Raw genomic sequence first — 18,713 nt, 5'->3', positions numbered from 1 at the left:
ATTACCAAATTTCAGGCGTTACTCCTCACCACAGACATCGCAGTGGACGGCGGCCTTCACTTAACGACTGAGTGCAGCGGCGTCTTTGTAGAGTTGTCAGTGCTAACAGACAAACAACACTGCGAGCAATAAGAGCAGAAGTGATTATGGGACGTACGACGAACGCGTCCGCTAGGACAGAGCGCTGAAATTGGCTGTTAATGGGCTCTGGCAGCAGACGACTGACGCGAATGGCTTCGCTAACAGCATGACATCGCATGCGGCGTGCAGCTGGTCTCGTGACCATATCCGTTGGGCCGCAGACGATTAGGAAATCTTGACCTGGTCAGAAGAGTCAAGATTTATGATGGTAACAGATGATGGTAGGTTTAGAGTGTGGCCCAGAGCCCACGAATCCCCAAACCCAAATTGTCAACAAGGCACTGTTCAAAATGGTGGTGGCTCCACAATGGTATGGGCTGTGTTTCCACGGGATGAATTGGACACTATGGTCCAACTGATCCGATCATTGGAAATGGTTATGTTCCTTTGCTTGAAGACCATTTACAGCCATTCATAGGCTTCTTGGTCCCAAACAAAGATGGAGTTTTTATGATCACCGTTTCACTGGACCAGAATTGTACGCAATCCCTTCGGATATGACAACCTATATCTCTCAACATGAATCCCATAGAACATTTGTGGGACGTTATCGAGAGATTAGTACGTGCACAAAATACAGCATTAGCCACACTTTTGCAGTTATGGACGGCTTTAGAGGTAGCACAGGTCAATAATTATGCAGTGGACCCCAAAGGACTTGTTGAGTCCATCATACGTCGAGTTGCTGCACTACGCCGAGAAAAAGGAGGTCTGACACATATTATTAGGAGGCATCCCATGACCTTTGTCACCTAAGTGTACAACACTGCAGTCTGGGATCTTGATTAGCATATGCATTTATGTTTAATCATGCATCAAAAGTTATAGTTTCACATATTTGTCCAGCAACCTGCAAGTGAGATTCGCGGCGAGGCAGGAGACGCTAGGCTCACTATGGAGCGGCAGAGCCGCCAGTGTTAGTGTTTGCGGTGTTGGTGTTGCAGCGCGAGGCCCACCAAACTGCGCGCGCGGCTCAGCATCGCGGCCATCTGGTGCCTCAGCGCCGCCCTCGCCGCCCCCATGGCCGCCGCCCTCAGGGTCACCATCGTCACCGAGAAGATCGGTGAGTTCACTGCTGCCATCTAATCTACTAACGAAAACTCAGAAGTTTTTTTGACAGTGGCCGAAAATTCATCATTCATAAACCGGTATAGTTGATATGACTAAGGTGTTGGTTGAAGATGGCCACTTAACAGAGGAAGTGACAGGACTGGGATTATTGCGTGTAACGAAGTTTCCAATAATTTTCAACTCATTTATTAAATATTAAACACAACGGTAAATATTATGTTTATGCTGACAGGGGTTATACGCTGCACTATGTTATCAAAAGTATCCGGACACCCGCAACAACATACGTTTCTCGTATTAGGTGAATTGTGCTGCCACCTACTGCCAGGTACTCCATACCATCACCTCAGTACTCATTAGACATCGTGAGAGACCAGATTGGAGCCCTCCGCGGAACTCACGGGCTTCAAACGTGGTTAGGTGATTGGGTGTCCTTGTCCGATACGTCCGTACGCGAGATTTCCACACTCCTAAACACCCATATGTCCGCTGTTTACGATATGATAGTGAGGTGGAAACGTGAAGACGCGTAAAATACAAAAGTATACAAGTCGTACTCTAAGCAGTAAGAGACTTAACATCTGAGATTATCAGACCTAAGGACATCACACACATCCGTGCCCGAGGCAGGATTCGAACCTGCAACAGCAGCAGCAAAGCGGTTCCGGACTAAAGCGCATAGAACCGCTCGGCCACAGCGGCCGACTCGTATGTTGACTGACATCGACCGCCGACAGTTGAAGAGGGTCGTAATGTGTATTAGGCAGACATCTATCCAGACCATCACACAGGAATTCCAAACTGGAACGGAATTCACTGCAAGTACTATGACAGCTAGGCGGCAGGTGCGAAAACATGGATTTAATGGTCGAGTGACTGCTCACAAGCCACACATCACGGCCGTTAATGCCAAACGACGCCTCGCTTCTTGTAAGGAGCGTAAACATTGGACGACTGAGCGGTGGGAAAACGCTGTTTGGAGTGATGTATCACGGTACACAATGTGGCGATCCGATGGCAGGGTGTGGGTATGGCGAATACCCGGTGAACGTCATCTGCCAGCGTGTGTAGTGCCAACAGTAAAATTCCGAGGCGGTGGTGTTATGGTGTGGTCGCGTTTTCCGTGGACGGTGTTTGCAACCCTTCTTTTGCGTGGAACTGTAACAGCACAGGCCCACGTTGATGTTTTAAGCACCTTCTTGCTTCCCACTGTTGAAGAGCAATTCGGGCATGGCGATTGCATCTGTCAACACGATCGAACCCTGTTCATAATGCACGGCCTGTGGCGGAGTGATTACACGATAATAACATCCCTGTAATGGACTGGTCCTGACCTGAATCCTACAGAACACCTTGGGGAGTTTTGGAACGCCGACTTCATGCCAGGCCTCACCGACAGGCATCGATAACTCTCCTCAGTGAAGCACTCCATGAAGAATGGGCTGCCATTCCCCAAATAACATTCCAGCACATGATAGAACGTATGCCTGTTAGAGTGGAAGCTGTCATAAATTCTAAGGTTGGGCCAACACCATACTGAATTGCAGCTTTAACGATGGAGTGCACTACGAACTTGTTAGTCATTTTCAGCCAGGTATCTGGATACTTTCGATCGCATAGTGCACACACTGAGAAGTGATCCTGAGGCATCAAGGAATTGTCACTTTTGTAATGGAAGGAATAGCATGGGGTAAAATTGTAGAGAGAGCCTAAGGCTTAAATACGGTAAGCAGGTTGAAATCGATGTAGTTTGCAGAACATTAGCAGAGATGCAGAGCTTTGAACAAGATAGATTAGCGTGGACAGCTGCATCTAACCAGTCTTCGGACAGAAGATCACAGGAATGAACAATGCAATGAAGAATTATATGACAAAGCGAAAGTGGCTGAAATCGCAAAAAGAATACTCAGTTATTGAAAACTGGAGTACAGCCTGGATACAACTGTGGGTAGATACAGTGTTTAAATCGAACTTTTTTACCCCGATATTGGAGCAATATTAGTGAAAATGGCGAGCAGATAAACAGACGGTACTGGTACGTTCGCAGTTCCGTGGTCATTACCACAGGAAAGTGCCTCTTGGCGGAAGCTGAGAACAGCAAAGCGAGGCTACGGCTGCTGTAATCTGATCACGCGCCGACTATTCCGTGTTACTTCAATCGAGACCAAACAGCAGCACTGGAAAAAGGCGACGTCAGCTCGTTGTGCACGACGCCGGGGGTTCCTCGATTACGGAAAGATACCGAGCCAAGGAGCAGACTGTTTCCTCCCCGTTCACGTGGTCGGGCTCTCGATCAGCGAAAAAAGTTAAGTGATATGTGAAAACAAGTTTCAAAGAACATAAGTTCTTTGAAACGTATAGTCAATTGCTAGAAATAGAGGGGATAGGGCAACGAACGTGTTAAATAATTTGTTGTCAATAGAAAAAAGTTCATATAAATACAAGCACTTTCAAACAACTTTAGTTTTTATCTTAATTTATTCTAACACACCTCCACTTCTTCTACTGGCTACTGTTTGCGGAGACTTGCCATGAGTACGTACAAGTGATAATTCGCGCAGTGGATATTTTAAAGCTACTGAAGCCGCTCTGACACTTATACGACCACCAGCAGGAGTACTTTATTCTCATTAATTATGTGAATTGTCATGTTATAACCTACCTAATTTTAGCCTGTGGATACGAAAGCATGTCTACATCTACATACATACTCCGCTAGCCACCAAGCGGTGTGTTAAGGAGGGCACAATTCGCGCCAAAGTCAAATTTCTCCCCGTCTGTTTCACTGGCGGATCGCGCGAGGGAAAAACGACTGCCTGAACGCCTCAGTGCGAGCACTTATTTCTCTTGTCTTTGAATGATGATCATTACGCGATTTGGAAGTTGGTGGTAATATGCTCTACATCTTCGCTGAAGACTGGATTTCGGAATTTAGTGAGCAGCCCCTTCTATTTAGCGCATAGTCTGTCTGCAAGTGTGTCCCACTTCAAACTTTCTATGAGATTTGTAACGCTCTCGCCATGGCTAATCTTGCCGTTCTTCTTTGGATGCTTTCAATCTCTTGAATCAGACCGAACTGGTAAGGGTCCCATACAGACGAACAATACTCTAAGACTGGACGAACTAACGTGTCGTAAGCCATTTCCTTTCTTCCAGGTCTGCATTGCTTCAGGATTCTACCAACAAACCGCAATCTAGAGTTTGCCTTACCCGCTATTTGTGTAATCTGATCATCCCATTTGAGATCATTTCGAACAGTTACACCCAGATACTTTACTGATGTTACCGCTTCCAAAGACTGATCATTTATTTTGTACTCATACATTAATGGGGATTTTCGCCTTGTTATAAGCAGTAGATTACACTTATTGATATTGAGAGATAACTGTCAGTCTGTACACCGCGCATTAATTTTCTGCAAATCCTCATTGATTTGTTCGCAAATTTCGTGTGATACTACTTTCCTGTAGACTACAGCATCATCGGCAAACAGTCTAATGCCGCTGTCAATATCATCAACCATATCGTTTATGTAAATCGTAAAAAGCGGAGGACCCATTACGCTGCCCTGGGGCACACCTGAAGTTACTCTTGTTTCTGTTGAAGTTACCCCGTTCAGGACGACATACTGCTCCCTGTCTGTTAGAAAACTTTCTCTCCAACCGCATATGTCTTTGGATAGACTGTAAGCGAGCACTTTTTGTAGCAAACGACAGTGCGGAACTGAGTCGAACGCCTTTCGAAAGACGAGAAATATGGCATCGACCTGTGAGCCAGTATCTATAGCCTGTTGTCTATCACGCACAAAGAGGACCAGCTGTGTCTCGCATGACCGCTGTTTACTAAAACCGTACTGGTTTCTGCAGATGAGCTTCTCAGAGTCTAGAAAGGTCATTATGTCTGAACACAAAATATCTTCCATGATTCTACAACAAACCGATGTCAGTGAAATTGCCCGGTAATTTTGTGCATCCCATTTTCTACCCTTTTTATAGATTGCTATGACTTGGGGCTTCTTCCATTCCCGTGGAACTTTCCGCCGTTCCAATGATCTCTGATAGATGACGGATAAGAATTGTGCTATATTTGTAGCTCAGTCAACATAAAAATCTTACGGGGATACCGTCTGGGCCAGATACCTTTCTGGCGTCTAAGGATCTTAACTGTTTTACAATCCCAGATACACTAAACACTATGTCAGCCATCCTTTCGTTTGTTCAATTATTGAAAGGGGGAATGGTGCTGCAGTCCTCTATCGTAAACGAGTATTTGAAAGCTAGGTTTAGAATTTCGGCATTATGTTTATCATCATCAGTTACATTACCCTTCCTGTCGGCAATAGAAGGTGTTGAATTATATGTAGCGTTCATAGAATTTACGTACGACCAAAATTTTGTGGGGTTATTTTTAGAATGTGCAGATAAAATATAGCTTTGAAATTCGTCAAAAGAGTCTCTCGTCCTCCTTCTGACAACTGATTTCATTTCGCATAATTTCTGCTTGTCAGCGAGGCAGTGACTACGTTTAAAACGACTGTGCAAAATTCTCTGCTTTCTCAGCAACTTCCTAATATGTTTGTTGTACCAAGGAGGATCCTTTCCCTCCCCTATACTTTTGCTAGGCACGTACTTCTCTAGCACGCGCTGGACAATACCTTTAAATTCCGACCAAAGACGCTCAATATCTTTGTGTCCCTCGGTGAATGCTTGGAGCTGACTATGAAGATACGCATTAATGACACTTTTATTTGCTCTCCCAGAGAAGAAAACTCTGCGCTTTTGTTTGCCAACTTCCACTGACACAGAAGACAAAACGACATTATGGTCGCTAATATCTTCTTCTAGATTAACTTCCCCAAAAAGGTCTGTTTGCCTCCAAGATATCTAATATGTTCCCATCTCGAGTTAGTTATCTGACCAATTGCTCAAGGTTGTATGTTGAGGTTGTAACTTCACACGAATCTTTGCTTCTGTCCTTGTGATAAACGTGTAATTCTCCTAGTCAATGAATGCTAGATTAAATGTCAGGATAAGTCGACAAAATCCAGTCCCCCTCTTAAAGAATTTTAGTACACAAGAGACATTCTGGCCCTTAATCTGTCAGGTTCTCCCTTATAATGTACTCGCGATCTGTGATTAGGCGCGAAGTAACTGACTTCCCCCGTTGTAATTAATAGCAATAAGGCTATCTCAAAGAGTAGTGTGAAATCTCAATGCAGAACGGAGTGGAACGCGTGATTCACCAATGTAAATTCCCTTTCCTACACGCCGGTGCATAAGCTAGATCACCGGAAGTATCAGAAGCTATAACCGAAGAATCTCTCACCTCAGCGAGATAATAGCAAAATTGCACTCCACCAGAATTACAGCCGAGGACGTCCGTCGACTGCCGTGAACCTCCAAGACGACTCTTCTGCTCCACGACCCCGCAACAACTCTCTTTTTCTTGTTTCCTCTTTTTGCTGCTTATAGTCTTTTCTCCACCTTAAATTTGGGTCGCGAATCATCTTCCCGGAAGGCGCTCGATTCTGAACGCTGACCAATCGCAGTTTAGAATTCAGATCGAAGTTTCTGGAAGTTCTTTCTGTGTCCGTAGGAAAGTACTCGAATACCTCCTGCCATGAGTTTTTGGCCGACTAGGCCACCTTCTCACGCCTGCCCGCAGATACGCTTTTCTGTTTCGCAGGTGGTCCAGCTCACGAGCGGGTCCCGGGATTAGCGCCGGAAGCGGCTGTGCCATCTACATCTACATATACGGCGGAGGGTACCTTGAGTACCTCTATCGGTTCTCCCTTCTATTCCAGTCTCGTATTGTTCGTGGAGAGAAGGATTGACGGTATGCTTCTGTGTGGGCTCTAATCTCTCTGATTTTAACCTCGTGGTCTCTTCGCGAGATATACGTAAGAGGCAGTAATATACTGCTTGACTCTTCGGTGAAGGTATGTTCTCGAAACTTCAACAAATGCCCGTAGATAGCTACTGAGCGTCTCTCCTGCAGAGTCTTCCACTGGAGTTTATCTATCATCTATCGCGATTACTAAAGGATCCTGTAACGAAGCGCGCTGCTCTCCGTTGGATCTTCTCCATCTCCTCCATCAACCCCATCTGGTACGTATCCCACACTGACGAGCAGTATTCAAGCAGTGGGCGAACAAGCGTACTCTAACCTACTTTCTTTGTTTTCGGATTGCCTTACCTTAGGATTCTTCCAATGAATCTCAGTCTGGCATCTGCTTTACCGACGATCAACTTTATATGATCATTCCATTTTAAATCACTTGTAATTGCGTACTCCCAGACAATTTATGGAATTAACTGCTTCCAGTTGCTGACCTGCTATTTTGTAACAAAATGATAAGGGATCTATCATTCTATGTATTCGCAGCACATTACACTTGTCTACATTGAGATTCAATTGCCATTCCCTGCACCATGCATCAATTCGCTGCAGATCCTCCTGCATTTCAGTACAATTTTCCATTGTTACAACCTCTCGATACACCACAGCATCATCTGCAAAAAGCCTCAGTGAACTTCCGATGTCATCCCCAAGGTCATTAATGTATATTGTGAATAGCAACGGTCCCATGACACTCCCCTGCGGCACACCTGAAATCACTCTTACTTCGCAAGATTTCTCTCCATTGAGAATGACATGCTGTGTTCTGTTATCTAGGAACTCTGCAATCCAATCATACAACTGGTCTGATAGTCCATATGCTCTTACTTTGTTCATTAAACGACTGCGGGGAACTGTATCGAACGCCTTGCGGAAGTCAAGAAACTCGGCATCTACCTGTGAACCCGTGTCTATGGCCCTCTGAGTCTCGTGGACGAATAGCGCGAGCTGGGTTTCACACGACCGTCTTTTTCGAAACCCATGCTGATTCCTACAGAGTAGATTTCTAGTCTCCAGAAAAGTCATTATACTCGAACATAATACTCGTTCCAAAATTCTACAACTGATCGAAGTTAAAGATATAGGTGTATAGTTCTGCACATCTGTTCGACGTCCATTCTTGAAAACGGGGATGACCTGCGCCCTTTTCCAATCCTTTGGAACGCTACGCTCTTCTAGAGATCTACGGTACACCGCCGCAAGAAGGGGGCAATTTCCTTTGCGTACTCTGTGTAAAATCGACCTGGTATCCCATCAGGTCCAGCGGCCTTTCCTCTTTTGTGCGATTGTAATTGTTTCTCTATCCCTCTGTCGTCTATTTCGATATCTCCCATTTTGTCATCTGTACGAAATTCTAGAGAAGGAACTACTGTGCAGTCTTCATCTGTGAAACAGCTTTGGAAAAAGACTTTTAGTAGTTCAGCCTTTAGTCTGTCATCCTCTGTTCCTTTGTCCGAAGGAATGTGTCAGCTTCCTTGCGTTCTAACACGAGTTTCACAGCTCTGCCTGTTCCCCAGTTACCCAACATGCAGACATTATGCAATAAATTAAGTGTACTAGGCGATGTCAGTCACATACATGTTTTTAATAAACAAGCACAAACCTGTCTTTTCTCTCATTGAAGGGGCTTACTTGTATCGTATTGGATGTAAACGCTGTTTGTAAGATGTAAAACAACGCCAACTTAAGATATTCATTATTAATTATTTTGTAAGTTACTCAGTTACAATAGTTTTCGGGAGATAACAATACATTAGGGCCTTCCATAACAACTCTGTAAAATTTTACAGCCAGTTTTAAGCAGTTCACGAACTTTTAAAAAATACCATACACCTTCATCTCCTTTACATGCTTCATGATCCCAAAAGCAGATCTTGCGATGTTTCTCTTACTATCTCTTCCGATTTTCCATCGTCTGATCAACTAACGTAAGTCCTACAACATGTGATAATCGTGTGAAATCAATAAAAATGCAAGTTAATGATTGACGTGATTTCTGTTGGTGCATCCAGTTTATCGAGCGTGTGTCTTATATGAGTATGGTGTGCAGACAAGCTCAGTTTTATTATTGATGTTAACACCAAATTTCTTATTGATGTTACGTCCTACACAAATGCATGTCACGGAATGATCAGTATGACTGGTACATCCAGTTTGCGTTCAATCCTGCATTCAGTATGAGCATGTTCTGAAGATGGTTGTTACTTACAGCCTAAATAGCTAATCATCATATTTTAATGTTTGTATGTAAATGCAATGTAGGCGTTTTAATATATTTAAAAATGCTTCTTAAATTTGAACACACTACTTCTGAGACAGCAAAATATGAAAAGTAGCAGCCTGAACTTTAATTTTCACTAGTGTGATTCCCTACATTTCTTGATCTGACTATTCACTACTTTTCCTGCGAGTCGGGGTTATGTACCGTTTTAGCACAATAGTATGGGATCGAAAGCGTAACCGTTAACTCCAGTAGCATGCATGCAGTGCAATTTATCTGGGTACCCCGCTCTATGCACAGCCACGTGGCGTAGTTTCTTGGGTATGTCGACGAAAATATCATTACACAAGCCAACGCAGATAATATGCCTGAATCAGACATGGGAGACCTTGTGTACCCTTAAATCTTCGGCAATTTCGTAACAATAAACTAAGATTGGCATAAGGACTTTAATTGTGAACAGAAATTGTATAAAATTCTAGCATGAGGCGGGAAGATAGGTGTACCATGAATATTAGTAGTTGAAGAGAGGTATCATGTAGGATTTAATGTTAGGGCTGTCAAGAATATTGGAAGATAAAATCTGGAAATATGTAACACCCAGGGAAATTAGTTAATAAGCACCACTTAATTCGTTAAGATCGGTTTAATCCGTGGTGAAACTCGTACAAATTGGAACAATGATAAAGAGTCGCAACGGTATTGTTTTGTTAGCTTTTACTGTTTTCACATCAAAAGGAAGAAAAAATGCTAAAATACTACGCGTGTGAGAGATCGATTTAACCACTCCAAGTGCCTCGACAAGGAATGTTTGTAATAGTCGTACATCAATCAGTAAGAGCCGACCTAGCGAAGGAAGTGACATAGTAAGTCTATCAGATGGTAGTAGAAATGCAGAAGTAAAGGAATTTAAGATTGTCCGCAGCTAGTGGTCGTGCGGTAGCGTTGTCGCTTCCAGCACCCGGGTTCCCAGGGTAGATTCCCGGCGGGGTCAGGGATTTTTTCTGCCTCTTGATGACTGGGTGTTGTGTGATGTCCTTAGGTTAGTTAGGTTTAAGTAGTTCTAAGTTCTAGGGGACTAATGACCATAGATGTTAAGTCCCATAGTGCTAAGAGCCATTTGGACCATTTTTTTTAAATTAAAGATTCTTTTTTTATATCCGACACTGGTGGGACAGATGTATCGCATGTAGTCTACGAAGAACTGAAGAAAATTTATAGGTTATTGTGCAGTATACGAGGGATGGTACCGTTTCTAGAGCTGGGTGACTGGTAACGTAGACCACTCGAAATGGCGTCATTAGATAAGTTTTTCAGGGCGACAGGAATTACTAAAGAATTGATAAAGAAGGAAAGGAGTATTATCAGAGTTCAGATAGATTCCCCAGGGACGATGGCTTGCAAAGGCGATCACAGCAAGGGTGTCATGTTTCTGCTACTGTTGTAAATAACTTTTCGGAGTTGCTAAGATATAAGAATATGGAACAAATGGATGGTGTGCAAACCGCATAGTTCACGCAGCTCAATATCGCCAAACGATAGGGCAGTGCACGTACTGCTCTATTTGGATAGGTCAATTTTATTCAGGTTAGTGTAGCATTTAGCCTTATTAATTACTAATAAGTACTAAGTTATTAGTGCAATGTTGTAGAGTATGATATGAGGAGGGCTTGATAAGAAAAATAAATTGTAGGGCTGGGAAGCCATCTCGGTACGTGGGCCCTCCCACACAATGAAGTCAAAAGCTGCGTACTAACACGTAAAGATTCGACAAATGATAAAATAAATGATGAACCGACACTTCTGTGTAGATGAAAGTGTTGATGAAGTCAGGCTGAAGGTGTAAATAATGCAAAGGAGAAATGGAACAGTGAGCGGCGGTGGAAACGTGACGTGTAAATACCTCTAAATAAACCAGTGTCCATGTGTCAGAAAATTGAGGAGGTGTTTTTTTCCACAGAAGAAAGGAGTCGTAACAGCTTAAGACACAGACAGTGGAAGTGCCAGATCCGGAACAACAGCTGCTGTGGTCCACACCCCAGTGGCAGAAGCACCCCTTCGCTGTACACCTACTTTTGTGCCATTACACATCCACGTGCCGATGACGTGAGATGTTGACAAGCAACCAGGAAACAATGTTGTGATGTATCAGATTCAAACATATGCTATTGGCTGTATGCTTTCATGAACATGTTTACCTCTTCTGAGCACGTGTGCTAGAGAAGAAGTACCATCATGAGCAGTTTGTATTTCTTCGTGACCATTATCGTTTCTTGATTCACTAGCTCAACGACTTTTAGCGCTAGCCGTGTCCCCTCCATGTTACTTTTTACATCAATGTGTATTATCTCGGGATTTGAAAAAATTACAACTTTCAAGATGCCTTCGTAGGACACTGACGCAATTTGCTTCTTTGTCTTGATGTAGGACACACATTGTTTTAATAAAATGGACATACTCAATATAAGTGCAGCGGTGTGGTTTGCTTGCTCAGCATTTGTGGCTCGAAAGGCCAGCTGGTCTGTTGACCAAACTCCAGTTAATGGTTTTGCCTGGCGCTAGCCCGTCGCTGACCAGCCTTGGGCAGTATTTCATGAGGTCACATAGAAAGAGCTATTACCGTTCTGCAAATATTTTGTTGGCATGTACCTGCCTAACCACTACTTTCCACTCCTGGAACATCAGTCACACTAATTCTGAGCATAACCACAACACTTCAAACCAAACATGTCGTCGACTTCCATTACAGTGGATAATCCACAAGCCGCCTTATAGCGTACATCAGGATTATATACTACTACATTATCATCATCATCACAGCCCAAACTCTTTTCTTCATTTCGAGAATGCTTTTCTACTGCATTTCTTTCAGCACCTCTGTGATTGGCTTGCTTTAAAAACTCAACTATGCTTTTCATGAGCGTGGTGAACTGTGCGTACACGCAAACAAACTCGTATGCTGCTACTTCCAATAACCGTTGGCGTAAAAAAAATTAATAATTCTCCGATACTCACTGTCTATGCGGTTAGCATTCATTTAGCGTCAACAATTTTCTTTGTACCACTGACAAGGGTCGCAAAATACAATTTTGAAAATAAGAAAAAATTATGCGATCTGAGGTTTTCCCGGCGTACATGATGCCTGTAAGGTGCTCGGGTGTACTGCCGGAAGATCCACGATATTTCGGCGAACAATCGTTCCGTAGCCATGAGGTGGGACTGATGGAATGAGGTGTCTGATGTGCACTACATATAACTGCGGGTCGGGATTTCTGGTCTCGCAGGCTTCTCAGTGTGACAGAAGTGTAGCACTTCCGCAAATTGCTGCAGGTATCAATGATGGGCCATCAACAAGTTTCAGAGTACGAAACATTCAACGAAACATCATCGGCATGTTTTTCTGGAGCCGAAGAGCCATTCGTGTAACCCTGGTGACTGATGACTGCACGACACCAAACCTTATGTCTCACCTGTGGACTGTGGTGACTGGAAACATGTAGCCTAGTTGGACGAGTCTCATTTCAAAATTGCGTCGAGCGGATGCACGTGAACAGGTATGTAGAGAACCTTATGAATCCATGGACCCTGCATGTCAGCAGGAGACTGTTCAAGGTGGTGGAGGCTCAGAAATGGAGCAGGACGTGTGCAGTTGGAGTGACATGGGACACCTGATACGTCTAGATACTACTCGTACAGGTGACACTTACGTAAGCATTATGACTGATCATTTGCATCCATTCATGTCCATTATGCATTCCGACGGACTTGGGCAACTCCAGCACAACAATGCGACACCCCACACGTCCTGAATTGCTCCAGAGTGGCTCCAGGAACACTGTTCTCAGTTTAAACACTAGAGTCAGTGGAATTCACGCTACAAGGCGAGTAGCTCTGAGCTGTCCTTGATGTAACCGATGTGTAGCAGTTCACCGTGGCACTGTGGTGCCAACTGCTGCAAAAGTTGCTGCTGGAGATACAGTATGATGCACCAGAGCTACACGCCGAACACGATGGTTTTCTCTATCGATAATGCCGCGTGGCCTTCTGGAGCCCAGTCTTCTTGCGACCGTACATTCTTGTGACAACCGCTTCAAGTAATCACGTAGAGTGTCTACATTCCTGCCGCATCGTTCTGCAGTACCGCGGAAGGAACATATAGCTTCTAGTAGCTCTAATACACGACGTCGCTCAAACTCAGTGAGATGTTCATAATGCCGTCTTCGTCACCTGAAAGGCATTTTTGGCTAAGATCAACTGACCACGTTCAGTCTCGAAGGTAACTGACGCTCCCCACCGTTAGAGCTTGTATTGAAAGCGAGCATGATTCCCATCCTCATAGTGGCGTTACAAGCTACTAGACTGGCTTGGGACCTGGAAAGACATCATCTTTCGTTTGTAAAAACTCTCCTACCAGATATTGTGATTTTTTTCCATCAGTGTTTGTAATAACCATCTCCTAAACATAGCGGCGTATCCTCGCGGTCAGAGGCGTCTTGTCACTAATCGCGCGGCTGCCCCTGTTGGAGTGTTCGAGTACTCCCTCGGGTATGGGTGTGTGTGTTGTCCTTACGGTAAGTTAGCTTAAGTTGTGTGTAAGCTTAAGGACCGATGACCTCAGAAGTTTGGTCCCTTAAAATATTATCATAAATTTCCAATTTCCTAAATACAGAAATAAGTTCAATATAAAATTACAAAAGTAATAGGAGAAAAAGGAAGCATATCTAGTCCGTAATGTATGTGTGCACATACGCGACTCATAACATTTCTGAATTAAAATTCATTTTCAGTTACGACACTGTGGGGGAACCAGATAACAACAGGGAAATGAATTTTCTTATTCACTTCCAAAATGTAACAATATTCTTCGGTAAAGTTAATATCACTTCGTAAGATCCGCCATTTTTTCTGTTGTACATGTATTAAGTTTCGTCAGAAACCGAAAATAAATAAACAACAGTCGCAAAATATCAAAGAATCATTTGTAGTCTTCATGTTACGGTACTGTAATATTCTGCTATTTACCTGTCATTAGCTATACATGTCACGGTTTTAACCAGACTGAAAAGCAAAGCTTCTACTAAAACATTCATGTACCTCGCTACTCCATCCCAAATCAACAACTGTGACTCATTCCTAATCCTAAAGTACAACTTCCCCTCAAAAAACCTGATATCATTGTCGCCATCTGCAGCATCCACACAACTCCATGCTAACAACTTATAATTCCATGACACATGATACGGTCCATAAGGAGCTTATATGATAATAAACAGAGAAAGTTTCTCCTTGATAATTCATTCTGTTCTGTAGAAGAAAGTTGGTGAGTAGGAGCTGACACCTGTATAGTTAATAAAAAAAAATACTTATAACTGATCGTCATGTTGCCACATTTATAAATTAATTTTTCAAATTGAGTGTAAATGATTTATTCACCATCATTGAAAGTTATCGTGTAAATGACTCTTGAACATGAAAATGACTTATTTCTTCTTCTTCTTCTTCAACTTCTTCCTTTTTTGCTAGACTGAAACCTGCTTCCTTCAGTATCCGTCAGTCTGCCCTCGTTGGTTGTCGCTCCATCTTTTCCTTGGATGCCCAATATTTCTTTTACAAGCAGGTGATTGGTTTCTTACGATTTTCACAGTCTTCCGGTCCTCCATTCTGACTACGTGTTCGTTTCATTCATTTTTCTCTTATATAGTCATTCATTAATGGAGTCCACATTATATCATATTCTATTGCCTTCACTTCTCCATCTCCCTCTCATTGTCTTCCCAGTAATCCTGCGTAGAATTTTCATTTCCATGGTTTCCAAAAGTCTCTTTAGCTTTCATGTCTCTGTTATTATCACAGCTGTGCATGTCATTTATGGACTCATTACTGTTTCGTATATTCTTGCCCTTGCATCTTTTCCTAGATGCTAGTTTCTCCAAATAGTACTATTTAAACACACTGAAACTTTGATTTTGTTACTTGTTCTCTAATTTCCTTTTCGACACTTTCACTGATGAACAGTTAAATATCAAGATATTTAAATGTCATTACGTGTTGAGTAACTTTTCCTTCCACTCCCAGTGTCCTTCTAAATGGTTCCACAGACGTCGTCCTACATGTGGTTTCTTGAGTCGATGTGACCATAATTAGGTTCTTCGCTACTGCCTTAAATGTGTGTAAAAGTTTCTGCAGGTTATGTTCACTGTTTGCCAGCTGAACTGAAACGTCAGCGCAACAAATGATTTTTACTTCTTCGTGCTCCATTTTACAACCACTACCAGCAAATATCTTCTTTATCATCTACTCTATGACTATATTAAAAAGGTAGTGATCTCGAAGAGTTACCTTCTCTACTATTACTATTAACTGGTGTGTACCTGGCTTACCTGGTTGCAGTTGTAGGAATAAATGTCTTAAATTGTTTTTTTTTATTAAATTTGGAGGAAACCTTCTATTGTAAAAAATTAATGAAACAAGGATAAGCTTGTCTGTTGTATTCAGTGGACTTCTCTACAACCCATTTAAGAATGAATAGTGCATCTGTGCATTACCTATTGTATTTAAAACCGTACTGCTCCTCTACAAGGTCTGTAGCGCTTTGTAAATTTGCTATTATTTTATTATAAGCTTAGGAACTAAACTCAGTAGATTTATCCATTTGTACTTGGACAGGTCCTTAGTATCTGCGTTTCTGTACATGAGAAAAGTAACACTTGTTTTACATTTCTTCTGAATTTTATTTTGATTTATAACATTATTAATCGACTTATTTAATGTCTCTGTTAGTGGATATCGTCCATACTTCAGTAATCCATTGAAATCATATCTTTCCTTGGAGACTTCCAATTTTCAACAGATTTACAGCTTCTCTTATCTGTACCTATAAGACAATTACATCGGCAGTTGCCTGCATACAGATCTCTCATCTCTCTTCGTTTTCTAGTGATCTTTTTACGTTTATACAACTGGTAAATATTTAACCCATCATTCCTCATTATGTCATTCAGTTTCAAAATTTTATATATATATTTCCTCTGCTGTCGTATAATTATTTAAATTAGTTCCTTCAACCTTTAGAAGTCGTGTTCTAAATTTTTGGAAAATATTTCCCCGTGTTCCTGTTTAAAACGTTTCACTGCTGAATTGGTCTCAGTAGGAGTTCTTTCATAATTTTTATACAACCCTTGTGTTTTGAGTATCTTATATCTGAAATACACCCCCCCCCCCCCCCCCCCACCCATGAACCATGGACCTTGTCGTTGGTGGGGAGGCTTGCGTGCCTCAGCGATACAGATAGTCGTACCGTAGGTACAACCACAAGGGAGGGTTATCTGTTGAGAGGTCAGACAAACGTGTGGTTCCTGAAAAGGGCAGCAGCCTTTTCAGTAGTTGCAAGGGCAACAGTCTGGATGTATGACTGATCTGGCCTTGTAACAATAACCAAAACAGACTTGCTGTGCTGGTACTGCGAACGGCTGAAAGCAAGGGGAAAAAACGGCCGTACTTTTTCCCGAGGGCATGCAGCTTTACTGTATGATTAAATGATGATGGCATCCTCTTGGGTAAAATATTCCGGAGGTAAAATAGTCCCCCATTCGGATCTCCGGGCGGGGCCTACTCAGGAGGATGCCGTTATCAGGAGAAAGAAAACTGGCGTTCTACGGATCGGAGCGTGGAAATTCAGATCCGAATGTCAGATCCCTTAATCGGGCAGGTAGGTTAAAAAAATTAAAAACGGAAATGGATAAGTTAAAGTTACGTATAGTGGGAATTAGTGAAGTTCGGTGGCAGGAGGAACAAGACTTCTGCTCAGGTGACTACAGGGTTATAAACACAAAATCAAATATAGGTAATGCAGGAGTAGGTTTAGGAATGAATAGGAAAATAGGAATGCGGGTAAGCTGCTACAAACAGCATAGCGAACGCATTATTGTGGCCAAGATAGATACGAAGCCCACACCTACTACAGTAGTACAAGTTGATATGCCAACTAGCTCTGCAGATGACGAAGAAATTGAAGAAATGTATGATGAAATAAAAGAAATTATTCAAATAGTGAAGGGAGACGAAAATTTAATAGTCATCGGTGACTGGAATTCGAGTGTAGGAAAAGGGAGAGAAGGAAACATAGTAGGTGAATATGGATTGGGGCTAAGAAATGAAAGAGGAAGCCGTCTGGTAGAATTTTGCACAGAGCACAACTTAATCATAGCTAACACTTGTTTTCAGAATCATGAAAGGAGGTTGTATACATGGAAGAACCCTGGAGATACTAAAAGGTATCAGATGGATTATATAATGGTAAGAGAGAGATTTAGGAACCAGGTTTTAAATTGTAAGACATTTCCAGGGGCAGATGTGGAATCTGACCACAATCTATTGGTTATGAACTGTAGATTAAAACTGAAGAAACTGCAAGAAGGTGGGAATTTAAGGAAATGGGACCTGGATAAACTGAAAGAACCAGAGGTTGTACAGAGTTTCAGGGAGAGCATAAGGGAACAATTTACAGAAATGGGGGAAAGAAATACAGTAGAAGAAGAATGGGTAGCTTTGAGGGATGAAGTAGTGAAGGCATCAGAGGATCAAGTAGGTAAAAAGACGAGGACTAGTAGAAATCCTTGGGTAACAGAAGAAATATTGAATTTAATTGATGAAAGGAGAAAATATAAAAATTCTGTAAATGAAGCAGGCAAAAAGGAATACAAACGTCTCAAAAATGAGATCTACAGGAAGTGCAAAATGGCTAAGCAGGGATGGCTAGAGGACAAATGTAAGGATGTAGAGGCTTATCTCACTAGGGGTAAGATAGATACTGCATACAGGAATATTAAAGAGACCTTTGGAGAAAAGAGAACCACTTGTATGAATATCAAGAGCTCAGATGGAAACCCAGTTCTAAGCAAAGAAGGGAAAGCAGAAAGGTGGAAGGAGTATATAGAGGGTCTATACAAGGGCGATGTACTTCAGGACAATATTATGGAAATGGAAGAGGATGTAGATGAAGATGAAATGGGAGATACGATACTGCGTGAAGAGTTTGACAGAGCACTGAAAGACCTGAGTCGAAACAAGGCCCCCGGAGTAGACAACATTCCACTGGAACTACTGACGGCCTTGGGAGAGCCAGTCCTGACAAAACTGTACCATCTGGTGAGCAAGATGTATGAAACAGGCGAAATACCCTCAGACTTCAAGAAGAATATAATAATTCCAATCCCAAAGATAGCAGGTGTTGACAGATGTGAAAATTACCGAACTATCAGTTTAATAAGCCACAGGTGCAAAATACTAACTCGAATTCTTTACAGACGAATGGAAAAACTAGTAGAAGCCGATCTCGGAGAAGATCAGTTTGGATTCCGTAGAAATACTGGAACACGTGAGG

At 42.5% G+C, this 18,713-nt stretch overlaps 1 protein-coding gene across 1 annotated transcript in view; it reads left to right on the top strand.

The window, feature by feature from the left end:
* The window catches only part of LOC126284291 (prolactin-releasing peptide receptor-like), an 842,768-nt gene that overhangs the window by 572,230 nt on the left and 251,825 nt on the right, over positions 1–18,713 (top strand). Inside the window, exon 5 of the mRNA XM_049983121.1 lies at positions 1,086–1,204. Coding sequence (XP_049839078.1) covers positions 1,086–1,204 — 119 coding nt within the window. The remainder of the gene's footprint in view (positions 1–1,085; positions 1,205–18,713) is intronic.

The sequence above is a fragment of the Schistocerca gregaria genome, chromosome 8 (genome assembly GCF_023897955.1).
Source record: "Schistocerca gregaria isolate iqSchGreg1 chromosome 8, iqSchGreg1.2, whole genome shotgun sequence".
Taxonomy (NCBI): Eukaryota; Metazoa; Arthropoda; class Insecta; order Orthoptera; family Acrididae; genus Schistocerca; species Schistocerca gregaria.
Note: the sequence above shows the minus strand (reverse complement) of the source record. Positions and strands in the feature narration are given on the sequence as shown.